The sequence below is a fragment of the Patella vulgata genome, chromosome 7 (genome assembly GCF_932274485.2).
Source record: "Patella vulgata chromosome 7, xgPatVulg1.2, whole genome shotgun sequence".
NCBI classification, from domain to species: domain Eukaryota; kingdom Metazoa; phylum Mollusca; class Gastropoda; family Patellidae; genus Patella; species Patella vulgata.
In genome coordinates, this window is record NC_065885.2 from 40,413,117 (window position 1) to 40,431,952 (window position 18,836).

General features: G+C 35.6%; 1 protein-coding gene across 1 annotated transcript in view; it reads left to right on the forward strand.

Annotated features, from left to right (window-relative positions):
- The first annotated feature begins 330 nt into the window (after positions 1 to 330).
- Positions 331 to 18,836, forward strand: part of LOC126828386 (ADP-ribosylarginine hydrolase Tri1) — a 63,787-nt gene continuing 45,281 nt past the window's right edge. Inside the window, exon 1 of the mRNA XM_050558166.2 lies at positions 331 to 2,022. Coding sequence (XP_050414123.1) covers positions 1,975 to 2,022 — 48 coding nt within the window. The 5' untranslated portion in view covers positions 331 to 1,974. The remainder of the gene's footprint in view (positions 2,023 to 18,836) is intronic.

Here is an 18,836-nt window from a genome sequence, read left to right on the forward strand (position 1 = left end):
CATTATTTAGATTAGTGATACGAAGAAGCCTATTGAATTTCAGCAATTTACGTTTATTACGTCTAGAGTTATGACCCTTGTTTCACTTTATTGATCCTTGTGAACGCTCTAACGCAAAAAATTATCATCCGATCTTTGTGAAATTTATATGCATGATTTAAATTAGTGAAATAGAAAAGCCTATTGAATTTCAGCAATTTACAATAATTATTTCTAGAGTTATTGCTGCTGTGTGCGTATGTTTTGTTGCCTGGCAACCTATCTTTAAGAGTGTCATCTAAATTTGCCAAGTAATTGTCTAACCAAGGCCTGCCACAAACAGTTTTTGTACAGGCAGTATCAATGACTGCAGCATTGAATGCCTCCATTGTCAATATTTCACTTGCAGTATACTCGGAAGTTAAAAGGGTTAAATGTACGTTGGCTTCATCATTAGTACACATGTTAACACTACCAGAATGTCTACTTGGACAATTCTTATACCAATGATATCTTGAGTCACAGAGTCTACATCTACGAAAATTATTAGCTTGTCCTAAACGATCACCACGCTGATCTACATTTAGATGATTAAATGTGTTGCGTCCACTGTGTCTGTTGGTTACAGTCCTAGTATCAAGCGCTTGTTCCTGGCTAACGTTTGTATCAACATCACCGATTTTTGATTCACTACATCCAGTTTGACTAAATATTCGACTTAAAGCTGATTTCATGTTGTCATATTTAATATCATTACAGGCAGTCAGTGCTAACTGACGTTCATTAACTGACAGATTTGCATTATCTAACAGTTTGAAAGCTAACACAGCTTCTGGAAGAGTCATATCATATTTCTTAATACAATTATATTTTGCTCAAATTCAACAATGTAATCAGACATCAACATGTCTTTCCTATTAAATTTATCAAAGTCACAATATGCACTGTAGGCCATATCAATTTTGTCCTTTTCAAATAATTTATCTAATTCAGTCACAAGTACACCAACATCATTATCTACATTTAAATCAACAGCAGCCATTGTAGGAAAAATGTTTTTTCAATTTTCTCAGTCAAGAATTGAAAAATTTATCTGATATTGCAAATTTATGTGTTTTGGGACTATCCCAACTTATAAACCAAATTTGGTCAAAATCTGTGATTGAAGCGTTAGCACCTTCTGCATGGTTTTCTCGCGGACACGCTCTTAAAACTCGTTGAACTTGACACATACAGATTCCGACTGATGACAAAATCTACACGAAGACAGCGATCAATCACCCTAAAAGAGATATATGCAGACTTATATCGAAACTAAGGATGAAAGAGTGTTTGCGAGACTGCAAACACCAAGTCATCGACTGTAAGTGCGGAGAAGAATGTACCACCAACCATGTCCTGGTAAACTGCGAGGTATACAAGGAGGAGAGAAGGGAACTAGTGAGAATGATGGAGACTAACAACATACCATTCAACACTAAGAACTTACTCTTCCCGAGACCAGATCTGAAACTGCAAATCTTCAAACAAATCCACGCCCTAATGGGGCCACGGTTAGACGGGCTCGGCATCTAAACACTAAACTACATAGGGGATTTATACTAAACTGGCAGGATACATGTAGTGGAGTAAGGGAGAGTCACGATCAGACAGACTTGGCATCTAAACACTATTCCAGCAAAAAATAGACATCAAACCTACAGAGTGGGATAGGGGAGTAAGGGGAGGTCACGGATAAGACGGGCCTGGCACCTAAACACAAATCGCACAGAGATGACATCTACCAAACTAGCAGGATAGTGGAGTAAGGGGAGTTACGGTCAGATGGACTCGGGACCTAAACACTATTCCGCAAAAGAAACAGATACCAAACCCATAGAGTGAGATTGTGGAGTAAGGGGAGGTCACGATAAGACGGGCCTGGCACCTAAAGACTAATCCCACAACGAAGACATCTACCAATCCAGAAGCAGAAGAAAACATCTACCAAAAGATATGATTTTCCAAATGTCCGGCCAGGAATATGCCCAATCGGACATCAAGGTAAGATGAATAATATTAAGAATTTCAAAATTAATATATACTATTCAAAAAAAGTAGGGGATATTTGATTTTTAAGTGTTATTAAAGTCACCTAATGAAACTGACGAAGAAACAAATGACAAAATGAAATGAAGTTCACATTCATCGATTTATTCCAAATGATCGTTAGACTAAGTAAGGCACAGACTGATCATTATAAGGGTAAAATGATACCCGGGGTCAAACAGCAAAGTTACCACAGCATCACAACCAGCAGTGCTTACTATGAAACAAACTGTATGTGTTATATGTTAACGGTCACGTACGCCATACGCCGAAGTTATGTATGCCTTTAACAAGTAATTTAACTATCAATGTAATTTTAAAATACCATTTTACGAAAATGATTTGACATCACCAAAAATAATTCTTATTTCGGACGCATTTCTTCATTTGCTGACAAATAAACAAAGACTCTTAATTTTGGGGGATATTACTTCCGTGAATTTGATTGAAACGAGCGCGGATCGGCAAATTTCATTCTATTGTATTACGAAAACACGTAATTTTGTAGGAATATTACTGACATAAATTTGAATACCATACGGGAATTAAATATGAATAAGCGGTTGCCATGCAAGATACAACCACATTTTGCAAAAGATAGGCTGAGAACAAGCTAAATAAAAAGTGATTTTTCGTACAACCAAGGGCCATCATCCAGTATGTTACAGTCCGACATGCGACAATATCAAAAGGAACCAAGATTTTTGGGATATAAAAGTATATAATATAAAAGTTTCATCAAGTCAACTAAAGATTGTGACATTAAGAGGGACTACAAGATCAAAACGTGTTTTTTGTATATTCAGGGTCATAATTCAGGAAGCTACGATGTGATATGCGCGTATATCGAAAGGAACCGAGATCTTTGGGATATAAACATACATTTTAAGTTTCATCACAATCGGATAAAAATTGTGTTTCTAGAGTGTCCACAATCTTGGAATTACATACTTTTACACTATTTGCTTATGAGGAGCGGCCATTTTGTCCGCCGGTTTCGCTCCAATTTTCATGAAATTCGAACTTAGTTGTCATTATGGCGTAACGGTGATATATTGAAACGGTTTTTAAAATCGGATAAAAATTGTGACCTCAAGAAGAATTTTCTAAAAACGCGATTTTTTTTAAAATCGGGGGTCATATTCCACAAAGTTACGGTCCAATATGTGCGAATATCGACAGGGACAGAGATCTTTGGGATCTAAACATAATTATTTTAAGTCCCATGAAAATCAGATATAAATTGTGACCTCGAGGGTGTCCACAACCTTGGAATTACATACTTTTGCACTTTTTGCGTACGAGGAGCGGCAGTTACGATCCGATTTTCACTAAATTCGAACTCCGCCATCATTAGCGTTTTTAAAAATCGAAAAAAAAATTGTGACCTCTAGAGGGGCTACAAGCTAAAAACGCGACTTTTTGTACAATCATGGGCCATAATCCAGGATGTTAAGATCTGATATGTGAGAATATCGAAAGGAACTGAGTTCATTGGGTTATAAATGTAACTTTTAAGTTTCATCAAAATCAGATCAAAATTGTAACTTCCATGTGCAGTGTCCACAAGCTAAAAACGTGATTTTTCATAAGTTCAGGGGCCATAGTCCATGAAGTTACGGTCCGATACATACCAATATCGACAGGAGCCGAATTCTTAGGGACATAAACCTATATTTCAAGTTTTGTTGAAAAAGGATAAAAATTGTGACCTGTAGAGTGCCCATAAACAAATTGTTGACGGACGGGCGGACAGGGGCGACGACAATATACATCCACACGAGAATGTGGGCGTTCAAAAAAGCGAGGTGTTCCTATTTTTATTACGTGCGGATTTGAATATATTGTTGACACATGATTTTTATACGCCCACATTGAAATGTGGACGTATATTGCCGTCGCCCGTCCATCTGTCGGTCGGTCCGTCCGTCCATCGTCCATAATTTCTTGTGAACGCTCTTACGCCAAAAGTTATCATCCAATTGTTTTAAAATGATGTATGTTGTTTACATTAGCGAAACGAAGAAGCCTATTGAATTTCAATAATTTCTGTTTATTACGTCTAGAGTTATGGCCCTTGTTTCACTTTATTGAACCTTGTGAACGCTCTAACTCCAAAAGTTATCATCCGATCTTTCTGAAATTCATATGCATTATTTAAATTAGTGAAACGAAGAAGGCTATTGAATTTCAGCAATTTCTGTTTACTACATCTAGAGTTATGGCCCTTGTTTCACATTATTGAACCTTGTGAACGCTCTAACGTCAAAAGTTATCATCTGATCCTTCTGATATTTATATGCATTATTTAGATTATTGAAACGAAGAAGCCTATTGAATTTCAGCAATAACTGTTTATTATGTCTAGAGTTATGGCCCTTGTTTCACTTTATTGGTCCTTGTGAACGCTCTAACGTCAAAAGTTATTATCCAATCTTTCTGATATTTATATGCATTATTTAGATTATTGAAACAAAGAAGCCTATTGAATTTCAGCAATTTCCGTTTATTATGTCTAGAGTTATGGCCCTTGTTTCACTTTATTGGTCCTTGTGAACGCTCTAACGTCAAAAGTTATCATTCGATCTTTCTGAAAATTATATGCATTATTTAAATTAGTGAGACGAAGAAGCCTATTGAATTTCACCAATTTCCGTTTATTATGTCTAGAGTTATGGCCCTTGTTTCACTTTATTGATCCTTGTGAATGCTCTAACACCAAAAGTTACCACCCGATCTTTGTGAAATTTATAGGCATGATTTAAATTAGTGAAACGAAAAAGCCTATAGTATTTCAGCAATTTAAAATAATTACTTCTAGAGTTATTGCCCTTGTTTCACTTTGTTAAATCTTGTGAACACTCTAATGACAACAGTTATCATCCGATATGTATGAAATTTATATGCATAATTTAAATTAGTGAAACGAAAAAGCCTATAGTATTTAAGCAATTTACAATAATTACTTCTAGAGTTATTGCCCTTGTTTCACTTTGTTAAATCTTGTGAACACTCTAATGACAACAGTTATCATCCGATATGTATGAAATTTCTATGCATCATTTAAATTTGTGAAACAGGTCTATTGAATTTCAGCAATTTCTGTCAATATTTCTAGAGTTATGGAGATTGTGAACGTTTCAATGACAAAAGTGATCATGTGACCCGTATGAAATTTATATGCATTATTTAAATTAGTAAAACAAAAAAGCGTGTCAAATTTCAACAATTTCTGTAGATTACTTCCAGAGTTGAGACCTTGTTTCAGTTTGTAGAACCTTGTAAACCATCAAACGACAAAATTTATAATCTGATCTGTATGGAACTGTCTTGTAAAGGCCCCCAATTACCTACAAAGGAATAAATATGCGACAACCCTTGTCGACCGCTCGGACGATTTAGCTGCTGTGGGCGTATGTTTTGTTGCCTGGCAACCTATCTTTAATTGTGGTATGAATCCGTCTGCTTAAATAACGATAAGAGTTATACCCCTTTATTTTCGGTAAAATGTCGGACAAGAAAATTTTTGAAATCCCAACTCTAACTCAATTGTTTTTCAATATTTTCGAATGAGATATGGTTTGTCGATGTGAACTTCAAATGGTATCCCTGATGACCTCGCGATTGAAGGTCACGGTGAAGGCTAAATAGGTGATTTTCATGGAAATTGGGTCTGTTTTGCATAATTGTCGACTTTCATCTGCTCTAACTCAACTGTTTTTCAAAATTTTGAATTGAAATTTCTCATTTTTCATAGAAAAAAAATGTTTAAATAATCAGGATCGACATTCTAGATTGAGAATTTGCGAAAATCCATATTCACTGGGAGACGCCATCTTGGATTTGTAGCCGATACCAAACAACACCGAGACTGAATATTTTGGCAAAGCAGGTTGAAGGGGAGCTGGAGTTGATATATTGACCCTTTGAATAACAATATTGGCGATGTATCCCAATCAAAACTGAAGTTTTTGGTAACTTTCGACAAGAATTTTCATACTTTTGCAAGTTAGTTGACAACGATTTTATTTCTTATGTTAGAACTGGTTCATGTGGACGTATATTGTCGTCACCCCTGTCCGTCCGTCCACAATTGTTTGTGAACAGTCTACAGGTCACAATTTTTATCCGATTTCAATGAAACTTGAAATATAGGTTTATCACCCTAAGATCTCGGTTCCTTTCGATATTGGCATCTATCGGACCATAACTTCATGGATTATGGCCCCTGATTGTACGAAAAATCACGTTTTTGGCTTGTGAACACTGTAGAGGTCACAATTTTTATCCGATTTTGTTGAAACTTGAAATGTAAATTTATAACCCAAAGATCTTGGTTCCTTTCGATATTCGCGCATATTGGACCGTAACTTCCTGAATTATGGCCCCTGATTGTACGCAAAAACATGTTTTTTGGCTTGTGGACCCTATAGAGGTAATAATTTTTATCCAATTTAAAAAAACCTATAATTATATCACTGTTAAACCCTAAGAACGATTGAGTTTGAATTTCGTGAAAATCGGCCCAAAACTGACAGACAAAATGGCCGCCGTTCGTTCTCAAATAGCGTAAAAATATGGTATATCAAGGTTGTGGACCCTATAGAGGTCACAATTTTTATCCGATTTTGTTGAAACTTGTAATGTAAGTTTATAACCCAAAGATCTCGGTTCCTTTTGATATTCGCGCATATCGAACCAAAACTTCCTGAATTATTGCCCCTGATTGTACGCTAAAACGCGTTTTCTGGCTTGTGGACCCTATAGAGGATCTTAATTTTTATCTGATTTAAAAAAATGTATTATTATATCACCGTTAAACCCTAAGGACGGCTGAGTTTGAATTTCGTGAAAATCAGCCCGAAATTGACAGACAAAATGGCCGCCCTTCGTTCTCAAATAGCGTAAAAATATGGTATAAGGTTGTGGACCCTATAGAGGTCACAATTTTTATCCGATTTTGTTGAAACTTGAAATGTAAGTTTATAACACAAAGATCTCGGTTCCTTTCGATATTCGCGCATATCGGACCGTAACTTCATGAATTATGGCCCCTTATTGTACGACAAATCGCGTTTTTAGCTTGTGAACCCTATAGAGGTCATAATTTTTATCTGATTTAAAAAAACGTTTTTTTATATTACCGTTAAACCCTAAGGACGGTTGAGTTGAAATTTCGTGAAAATTGGCCTAAAATTGAAAATCGAATTTCGTGAAAATCAGCCCAAAACTGACAGACAAAATGGCCGCCGTTCGTTCTCAAATAGCGTAAAAATATGGTATATCAAGGTTGTGGACCCTATAGAGGTTACGATTTTTATCCGATTTTGTTGAAACTTGAAATGTAAGTTTATAACCCAAAGATCTTGGTTCCTTTTGATATTCGCGCATATCGGACTGTAACTTACTGAATTATGACCCCTGATTGTACGAAAAATCGCGTTTTTAGCTTGTGGACCCTATAGAGGTCATAATTTTTATCCAATTTAAAAAACCGTATTATTATGTTACCGTTACACCCTAAGGATGACTGAGTTCGAATTTCGTGAAAATCGGCCCAAAACTAACAGACAAAATGGCCGCCCGTCGTTCTCAAATTGCGTAAAAATATGGTATATCAAGGTTGTGGACCCTATAGAGGTCACAATTTTTATCTGATTTTGTTGAAACTTGAAATGTAAGTTTATAACTCAAAGATCTTGGTTCCTTTCGATATTTGCGCATATCGAATTGTAATTTCCTGAATTATGGCCCTTGATTGTAGGAAAAATCACTTTCGTTTTAGCTTGTTTTCTATCCATCTTTCGAAAATGTGGGCGTATCCTGCCTGGCAGCTGCTGGTAATTTTTATCGTAAACCCTGCTCCAGTGGAGTTATCTCGATCTGAAGATAAAGTACATTTCATGTATCTCCAGACATGTATCTTGTGTTGTCTCCTGACACCTATGGAAAATTAACTTGAACCGGGTGACCATGATAATGTGATAGGGTAAGACCCGAACTATCACGAACAACCAAAACCTAGTTCACCAGGGTCATGCAACAGCGGTAGTAGTGCGACAAAAATAGCTAAAATTTGGGCTAAAAATGACAAAAATCAGCCGAAAAACGTAATCGGTCTATATCTCGGAAACGGTTGATTTCTGAAATCGGCGATTTTGGCTGGGGAGTAGGCTCGATGGGTTGAACACCCTGTGAGTATGAACTTAATCGGCCGACCCCCACCTTCGAACATCTGCCTGATATTGCATGGTTTTCTCGTGGAATGGCTCTTAATCGTTTATGATGTGTATCTATTAATTATTCATTTGTTTTTCATCTCAGGTTGCATATAATCAACGTGGTGACTGCCACAATTTCCTGTGCCAAATGATGGCTTTACCTTTACTGCCAGCCGAACATATCCGAGATACATTTTATGATATGTACAGCAAGACATCTGATGATAACGTCATTCGAGTTATGGAGTATGTCGAAAAACAATGGATCACCAACCGAGTGTTCAGCGTGAAGAATTGGTCCGTGTTTATGCGCTCCATACGAACAAATAACGACGTAGAAGGGTGGCATATCCGGATCAATTCTAGCCTCGCCTATAGAACTACAATAACATTTCTATGAACATTAACATTTAAAAAATTATATATTGATAATTTTAAGATATGGTGATTATTAATAAACTTGTTGTTAATTGTGCTTCAGTTTGGATGTCAAATATGCTACACTTTATGTACTGATGCACCAAAATATTGAGTTAATAAAGAGGGTTTAACCACTTTATCCATAGGGTAGGCCTACATCACATAATTGTTTTCAGGATTTATACTGAATACAGATCATTAATGTTTCATTTCTTTTTCAGGGTTTATAACTTTTATATTTTAGCTTAGTTTCCTGTTTATTGAGATACAGCTTATCTGATAAAATAATTTGTAGGGTTTTTTTTTTAAGGTTTATTAACTTTTTATGTTTCAGCATATAATTTTTTTATTTCAGGATTTATATTGAAATACACTTCCTTGAATCCCCAGTATTTCAAAGAACATTTAGTAGACTTTTTACTCTCAGGGTCTTGGAGTGTATTCCAGTATGGTCTTTACGTTCAAGTGGCAGTGTTTGGATTTGTAAACGTAAAGGCCACAACCACATTATTGCTGGCGGTTCAGTTTATGATCACTACTGCCGCTTTTGTGATTATGGTCTTTGTGGTTCTTGCTGAATTCCTAGCCACAAATTTGTTGAAGCTTTGTAAATAATGTATATAAAGATATGTAGCTTACTTTACTGACTCCATCTATCCCAGATTCAACATGTTGAAAACCAAAAGTCTAGGTATTAATTCATTTATTTTACTGCAATGTTGTTTAAATTTACAAACTGTATAATAATTTTTATACGCCCACATTTTCATGAGGAACTATTATGCCTTCGCCCCTGTCCGTCCGTCTGTCTGCCTGTGTGTCCGTCCGTCCGTCCACAATTTGTTTGTGGACACTCTACAGGTCACAATTCTTATCCGATTTTAACGAAACTTGAAATATAGGTGTATCTCCAAAAGATCTCGGTTCCTTTCGATATTGGCATGTATCGGATCGAAACTTCATGGATTATGGCCCCTGTTTGTACGAAAAATCACGTTTTTGGCTTGTGGACCCTATAGAGATCACAATTTTTATCCGATTTTGTTGAATCTTGAAATGTAAGCTGATAACCCAAAGATCTTGGTTCCTTTCGATATTCGCGCATATCTGACCGTAACTTCCTGAATTATCGGCCCTGATAGTATGAAAAATCACGTTTTTAGCTTGTGGACCCTATAGAGGTCATAATTTTTATCCGATTTAAAAAACCATATTATTATATCACCGTTACGCCATAAGGACGACTGAGTTCGAATTTCGTGAAAATCAGCCTAAAATTGACAGACAAAATGGCCGCCGTTCGTTCTCAAATAGCGTAAAAATATGGTATATCAAGGTTGTGGACCCTATAGAGGTCACAATTTTTATCCGATTTTGTTGAAACTTGAAATGTAAGTTTATAACCCAAAGATCTCAGTTCCTTTCGATATTTGTGCATATCTGATTGTAACTTCCTGAATTATGGCCCCTGATTGTAGCGTAAAAATATGGTATATCAAGGTTGTGGACCCTATAGAGGTTACAATTTTTATCCGATTTTGTTGAAACTTGAAATGTAAGTTTATAACCCAAAGATCTTGGTTCCTTTTGATATTCGCGCATATCGGACCGTAACTTCCTGAATTATGGCCCCTGATTGTACGAAAAATCGTGTTTTTAGCTTGTGGACCCTATAGAGGTCATAATTTTTATCCGATTTAAAAAAACGTATTATTATATCACCGTTACGCCCTAAGGACGGCCCAAAACTGACAGACAAAATGGCTGCCCCTCGTTGTCAAATAGCTTAAAAATAGGGTATATCAAGGTTGTGGACCCTATAGAGGTCACAATTATTATCCGATTTTGTTGAAACTTAAAATGTAAGTTTATAACCCAAAGATTTCGGTTCCTTTCGATATTTGCGCATATCGAATTGTAATTTCCTGAATTATGGCCCTTGATTGTAGGAAAAATCACTTTCTTTTTAGCTTGTTCTCTATCCATCTCTCGAAAATGTGGGCGTATTCTGCCTGGCAGCCGCTGGTATTACACTGCATTGTTATTTTTTAGATGTCTCTAACTAAAATTTGATTGTCAATATTTGCTATTTAAATTCTTGTATTTTTCTGTTATATCTTAAATTTCCTAATAAAGACATGATAAAAAATATATTTCATTTGTTTATTTTGGGGTCTAGGTGGCTCATAGCGTTGTGGCACTGGCTCATGTAAAAAAAATGGCCCTGGGTTAATCAGATAATTCTAATTTTGTGTCAATTTGTCATTGAAATTACAAAAAAAAAGGCTGTTTTGAATTTTCTTCAGCCATCTCCCAGTAATAGAATATATATTATCCCTGATGAACAATGAGCAATTTGTCCATGCACATGACCAACAAGCCAACAGTTAGGCTAATGTGCCTGCCGTAATCCCAAATAGACACATAAAATTAATTGCACGTTTAGTTTTTTGAAAAGTTTTGAGTAATGAAACTGATTAGCTAAACTTGGTGTAACCAGAAAATGTTCACAAGCAAACTTGTCATGGTTTTGAAATACTTTGTAGTGAAGCTATGCACTAAGTGTCATCACTCTCCGTAAGTTAGAATGAAAGTAATCTTGTCCCAAAGCATCGACCAATGAAATTGCTTAGCTCTGCATAGCTTTAAAGAAAAAGGGAAGACATTGACCAAATGCACATCTACCTCAATTAAAAGCAGTGTTGCTATGTTCCAAAGTATTGACAAATCAAATTGCTTATGGCTATTTAGCTTAAACAAAAAATTCACATATTTGAACCCAAAGCTCAAAAAAACAAACTACATAATTATTTTATGACACTCGCTACCTATAACAACTACTAGTTTTACTTTCAATTCCACTTCCACTGACTGCGGAATGGACAAGCTTCCCACACATGCGCACTTAACTGCAATTTTTGTTAATTAGACAAATGGGGAACACATGGCAATGTTATTTTAATTACTTATATTGTTGTTTATAATAATGTGTATTATCAAATTAACTATAAAATAAATAACTCATTAATCCTTAATCGTCTTAATTGTTTTAATTACTTACCATACAAATCCTATATAATCAAACTGATCCAAGTAGATGGTGTCGAAACAATGGTAACTACAATTTTTGTTAATTCGACAAATGGGGAACACATGGCAATGTTATTCTAATTACTTATATTGTTGTTTATAATAATGTGTATTATCAAATTAACTATAAAATAAATAACTTGTTCATCCTTAATCGTCTTAATTGTTTTAATTACTTACCATACAAATCCTATATAATCAACCTAATCAAACTGAACCAAGTAGATGGTGTCGAAACAAAGCGGGTAGCGGGTGTCGAACCAGCTCGGTGTGGAAACAACTAGGATTCAAAATACCAATATTGAAGCTGATTACGTCACTCGTCGGGAGATATCATTTTGTATAAGGGGTGACAGCATAGCAAACCGAAACGGTTTTCGGTACTTTTACGACAATTCAAGTTTGGTTTAAGAATAAGCTATAAGTCTCTGCTCAGCATTGAGTTTGAGTGTTCACACACATAACTGTCTGTATTCTTTTTATTTTGTTACCGTCTTTTACATTCTAGTAAAATCTCTTTTGAAATATCAAAAGAATGCTATCAAATTAACAATACACTTGGAGACTTTGGAGGTGAGCTTCATGATCCTTGTTGAATTATTTATAACAAAGATACCAGCGGCTGCCAGGCAGGATACGCCCACATTTTTCGGGAGATCGATAGAGAACAAGCTAAAAAGAAAGTGATTTTTTCTACAATCAAGGGCCATAAATCAGAAAATTACAATTCAATATGTGCAAATATCGAAAGGAACCGAGATCTTTAGGTTTTTAACTTACATTTCAAGTTTCAACAAAATCGGATAAAAATTGTGACCTCTATAGGGTCCACAACCTTGATATACCATATTTTTACGCTATTTGAGAACGAGGGACGTCCATTTTGTCGTCGCCCCTGTCCGTCCTTCCACAATTTGGTTGTGGACACTCTACAGGTCACAATTCTTATTCGATTTTGACGAAACTTGAAATATAGGTTTATCTCCAAAAGATCTAGGCTGCTTTCGATATTGGCATGTATCGGATCGAAACTTCATGGATTATTGCCCCTGTTTGTACGAAAAATCACATTTTTAGCTTGTGGACCCTATATTGTTGTCGCCTGTCCACTCTACAGGTCACAATTCTTATACGATTTTGACGAAACATGAAATATAGGTTTATCTCCAAAAGATCTCGGTTGCGTTCGATATTGGCATGTATTGGATCGAAACTTCATGGATTATGGCCCCTGTTTGTACGAAAAATCAAGTTTTTTACTTGTGGACCCTATAGAGGTCACAATTTTTATCCGATTTTGTTGAAACTTGAAATGTAGGTTTGTAACCCAAAGATCTTGGTTCCTTTAGATATTCGCGCATATCAGACTGTAACTTGCTGAATTATGGCCCCCTGATTGTACGAAAAATCGTGTTTTTAGCGTGTGGACCCTATAGAGGTCATAATTTTTATCCGATTTAAAAAAACGTTTTATTATATCACCGTTAAACCCTAAAGACGGCTGAGTTGAATTTCGTGAAAATCGGCCCAAAACTGACAGACAAAATGGCCGCACTTCGTTCTCAAATAGCGTAAAAATATGGTATATCAAGGTTGTTGATCCTATGGAGGTCACAATTTTTATCCGATTTTGTTGAAACTTGAAATGTAGGTTTGTAACCCAAAGATCTTGGTTCCTTTAGATATTCGCGCATATCGGACTGTAACTTGCTGAATTATGGCCCCCTGATTGTACGAAAAATCGTGTTTTTAGCGTGTGGACCCTATAGAGGTCATAATTTTTATCCGATTTAAAAAAACGTTTTATTATATCACCGTTAAACCCTAAAGACGGCTGAGTTGAATTTCGTGAAAATCGGCCCAAAACTGACAGACAAAATGACCGCACTTCGTTCTCAAATAGCGTAAAAATATGGTATATCAAGGTTGTTGATCCTATGGAGGTCACAATTTTAATCCGATTTTCTTGAAACTTGAAATGTAAGTTTATAACCCAAAGATCGTGGTTCCTTTCGATATTCGCGCATATCGAATTGTAATTTCCTGAATTATGGCCCTTGATTGTAGGAAAAATCACTTTCTTTTTAGCTTGTTCTCTATCCATCTCTCGAAAATGTGGGCGTATCCTGCCTGGTAGCCGCAGGTTATCTGATTTTGTTGAAATTTGAAATGTAAGTTTATAACCCTAAAGATCTTGGTTCTTGTCGATATTCGCGCATATCGGACGGTAACTTCCTAAATTAAGGCCCCAGATTGTACGAAAAATCATGTTTTTTAACTTGTGGAAGCTATGGAGGTCACAATTTTATTCCAATTTAAAAAATGTTTGAATTTATCCCTGTCGAATTGTACGCAAACAGTGTAAAAATATGGTATATCAAAGTTGTGGACCCTCTAGAATTCACAATTTTGATCTGATTTAGATGAAATTTGAAATACCTGGTTATAACCAAATGATCTTGGTTGCTGTCGATACTTGTGCATGTCGGATCGTAACATACTGAATTATATATGGTTTACTTTAATGGTTGAGAGCGAGACATTAAGTAATATATTGATACTGCACGAGGTGTCAGCCGAGTGTTGTTTCAATATATTATGCAATGTCTTTAGCTCGAGACCATTAAACAACTTAAAATACAGACAATATCCCGCACGTGTTTTTCAATGAAATACGTCACATGAGTCTGTTAGTACAGATAACGTACGATTGGCAAGTTGCACGTATATTATTTGAAATGGCACCCCTCGTACGCAAATGGTGTAAACATCTGGTATATCAAAGTTGTGGACCATCTAGAGGTCACAATTTTGATCCGATTTTGATGAAACTGCATGTTTATAACCCAAAGATCTGGGTTCCTTTTGATATTCGCACATATTGAATTGTAACTTCCTGAATTATGGCCCTTGATTGTACGAAAAATCGTGTTTTTAGCCGCCCTTTGTACGCAAACAGTGTAAAAATATGATATATCAAAGTTGTGGACCCTCTAGAGTTCACTATTTTGATCCAATATTGATAAAATTTGAAATACATGGTTATAACCAAAAGATCTTAGTTGCTGTCGATATTTGCGCATGTCACATGGTAACTTACTGAATTATGTATGGTTTAATGGTCGAGAGCGAGACATTTATAGGGTGACCCACCATAAATAAATATCTCCAAATATCTCGACAATTACGCCACAATATTTATATATATACCAAGCCTTAAATCAGTTTAACACAATTATAGTCACTAAATAAACGATCATGTTGTACTTAATAAGCTATGACCATTTAATGATCTATAAATAATAGACTGAAACTGGTTCCAAGTTTCGTCCATAACATTCAGACCATTTTGAGTAAAAGATAGGTTACGTGCCCTTGTTTTGAAATTCGTCTCGCTTAACCAGTGTACGACCATTCTACGTCTGATTGACAGGTTGGGATAATCAAGACTACCTTTTTACGAAACATAACAGAAAGCTAGAACAAGAAATTGAATTTAGAAAAATGCATGTTAGTCAGCTCAACAATTGTTTTAAGAAGCTTGTAAAAGTAAAATGAAACTACTGCTAGTATCATGTTCCTGCTAACGAAAGTGATTCAGAGATATTATTTGTACTAAACCAAAAGATGCCGCTCTTAACGGTACAGTTAATGATAAAGCAATTTAAAAAATAAAACGAATGTAATTTCTAAAGCTGCTGTAATAACATAGAAGACTAATTTTACTGCTATTCAAAATCGTCAACAATAGATTTTTTACGGCTGTAATAGTTGATAGATTTGTAGAGAATTGCACGTGCCATGGCTATTTATAGTATCATACTGTCAGAAAGTTGGTCTCGACACGACTAATGTGCACGCTTCAGTGGTAGTCTCGAACTATCAGCGGTGGACTGTATTTCTGTAGAGTGCATGGGTCACCCTAACAATATTGATACAGAACGAGGCGTAAGCCGAGTGTTGTTTCAATATATTACGCAATGTCTTTAGCTCGAGACCATTAAACAACTTAAAATACAGACACTATCCCGCACTTGTTTTTCAATGAAATACGTCACACGAGTCCAATATTTCATCTAGTATTATAGATAACATACAATTGGCAAGTTGCCTGTACATTATTGGAAATAATGGTACACCAACATCAAAGGATGCCCTCACATCTGTATTTTAAGGCGCCTGATTGTACGAAAATTATGTTTTTAGCGTGTTGTCCCTCTTAAGGTCACAATTATTATCTGATTTACAAAAACTTTGAATATATCACCGTTACACCGTAATGTTGGTTGAGTTCCAATTTCGTGAAAATTGAACAAAAACTGTCAGACAAAATAGCCGCCCCTCGTCATGCAAATAGTGTAAACATCTGGTATATAAAGGTTGTGGACCCTCTAGAGGTCACAATTTTGATCCGATTTCGATGAAACTTGAAATGTATGTTCATAACCCAAAGGTCTCGGTTCTTTTCGATATTCGCGCATATCGCACTATATCTTCCTGGATTATGGCCCCTGATTGCACAAAAAATCATTATTTTTTTTAGCTCGTTCTATGTCCATCTCTTGCAAAATGTGGGCGTATCTTGTATGGCAACCACTTGTTTATTCGTTGGGATATTTAGTTGCACAATGGATTTTATTGAAAGGGAGTTGATTTCAAACACACAGATAAGTTTATTATAACCAAAGTTAAGTAACTTGTACATAATCGAAGAAATCCGTTTAAAATTTACGATGGTTCAGACAGTAAATTATTAATTAGACATTAATTAACTTATCCAGACCATAATGAACACTCGATGTCAAAGCTAGCCTGTGAGAATTACTGGATTAGGATACCTTTGGCTGCTTAACTTTTATTCGTGATTTAATCAAGAAATGGATGATCAAGACCAGTGGTGGGATTTCGCCCGTATATTCCAGACATGTCCGGCGTTATTTTCTAAAAGTCCTAAATTGTCCAACCAGGAATATGCCCAATCGGACATCAAGACATGGTGAAAAATATTCAAAATTTCAAAATTAATATAGTGTACTGAGTGTATAACTACCACTCAACCCGATTATCGTTGATAATAGGCTGGATTGATTAGGTAATTAAGTGATCGACAAATGTATCGTGTAACTTATACCGTATATATACACCTACCTTGATTAACTACTTAATCTGTCTTGTTTGGCTGACTTAATCCTTTGTCGGACAATTCATCAATCCAATCCTCAACAGAAGTCATTGCTTCTCCTTTGTCGGACTATATATCAATCCAATAAGAGTGATTATAAACTTAATCTGTGTGATTAACCCTTGATTTCTCCATTGTCAGACGTTTTAATCTCCTTAATGTCGGCCGACAAACGTAGAAATTAGTCATATGTCACATATCCTAATATACTTGTCGGTATATTCCTTCGACGGGCAAGAGTAGATTGCGATTATTTAGCAGATGTCACTTGCTCCTTGTGGTAGAGCGACGGTTACTGCCAAATAAATTTCGGGATGTCATTTTTTTAACTTCCATACGTAAGTCAAAACGGAGTATAAGACGAATGCCAGACTTTCGCTGAAAAATGTATCGAGTTATACCCCGAAAAATACGGTAATTTTTGAGGAATTTGAAACAGTTACCGGTCGGTACGCCTTCATTCTATCATATTATGACAACACATAATTTTGTAGGAATATTACTGACATAAATTTAAATACCGTATGTAAATAAAATATGAAAAATAACAAGGTGCACCTATATGTATTTTTATACACCCACATTTTCATGTGGACGTATATTGTCGTCGGCCCTGTTCGTCCGTCCGTCCACAATTGTTTGTGAACAGTCTACAGGTCACAATTTTTATAAGCCCACATTGAAATGTGGACGTATATTGCTGTCACCCCCGTCCGTCCGTCTGTCGGTCCGTCCATCGTCCACAATTTCTTGTGTACGCTCTAACGCCAAAAGTTATCATCCAATTGTTTTAAAATTGATATATGTTGTTAACATTAGTGAGATGAAGAAGCCTATTTAATTTCAACAATTTCTGTTTATTACGTCTAGAGTTATGGTCCTTGTTTCACTTTGTTGAACCTTGTGAACGCTCTAACGCCAAAAGTTATCATCCGATCTTTCTGAAATTTATATGCATTATTTAGATTAGTGAAACGAAGAATCCTATTGAATTTCAGCAATTTTCTATAATTACACCTTGAGTTATGGCCCTTGTTTCACTTTGTTGTACCTTGTTTATGCTCTAACAACAAAAGTTATTATCCGATCTGTATGAAATTTATATGCATCATTTAGATTAGTAAAACAAAGAAGTTTATTGAATTTCAGCAATTTCCGTAATTACATCTAGAGTTATGGCCCTTGTTTCACTTTGTTGAATCTTTTGAACGCTATAATGACAACAGTTATCATCCGATCTGTTTGAAATTGATATGCATCATTTAAATTAGTGCAACAAAGATGCCTATTGAATTTCAACAATTTCCGTTAATTACACCATGAGTAATGGCCTTTTTTTCACTTTGTTGTACCTTGTGAATGCTTTAACGACAAAAGTTATTATCCGATCTGTATGAAATTTACATGCATTATTTAAATTAGTGAAATGAAGAAGCCTATTGAATTTCAACAATTTCTGTTTATTACGTCTAGAGTTATGGCCCTTGTTTCACTTTATTGAACCTTGTGATTGCTCCAACGCCAAAAGTTATCATTCAATCTTTGTGAAATTTACATGCATTATTTAAACTGATGAAACGAAGAAGCCTATTGAATTTCAGCAATTTGCGTTTATTATGTCTAGAGTTATGGCGCTTGTTTCACTTTATTGAACCTTGTGAATGCTCCAACGTCAAAAGTTATCATCCGATCTTTCTGAAATTTATATGCATTATTAAGGTTAGTGAAACGAAGAAGCCTATGGAATTTCAGCAATTTCCGTTTATTACGTCTAGAGTTATGGTCCTTGTTTCACTTTATTGATCCTTGTGAACGCTACAACGCAAAAAGTTATCATTCGATCTTTGTGAAATTTA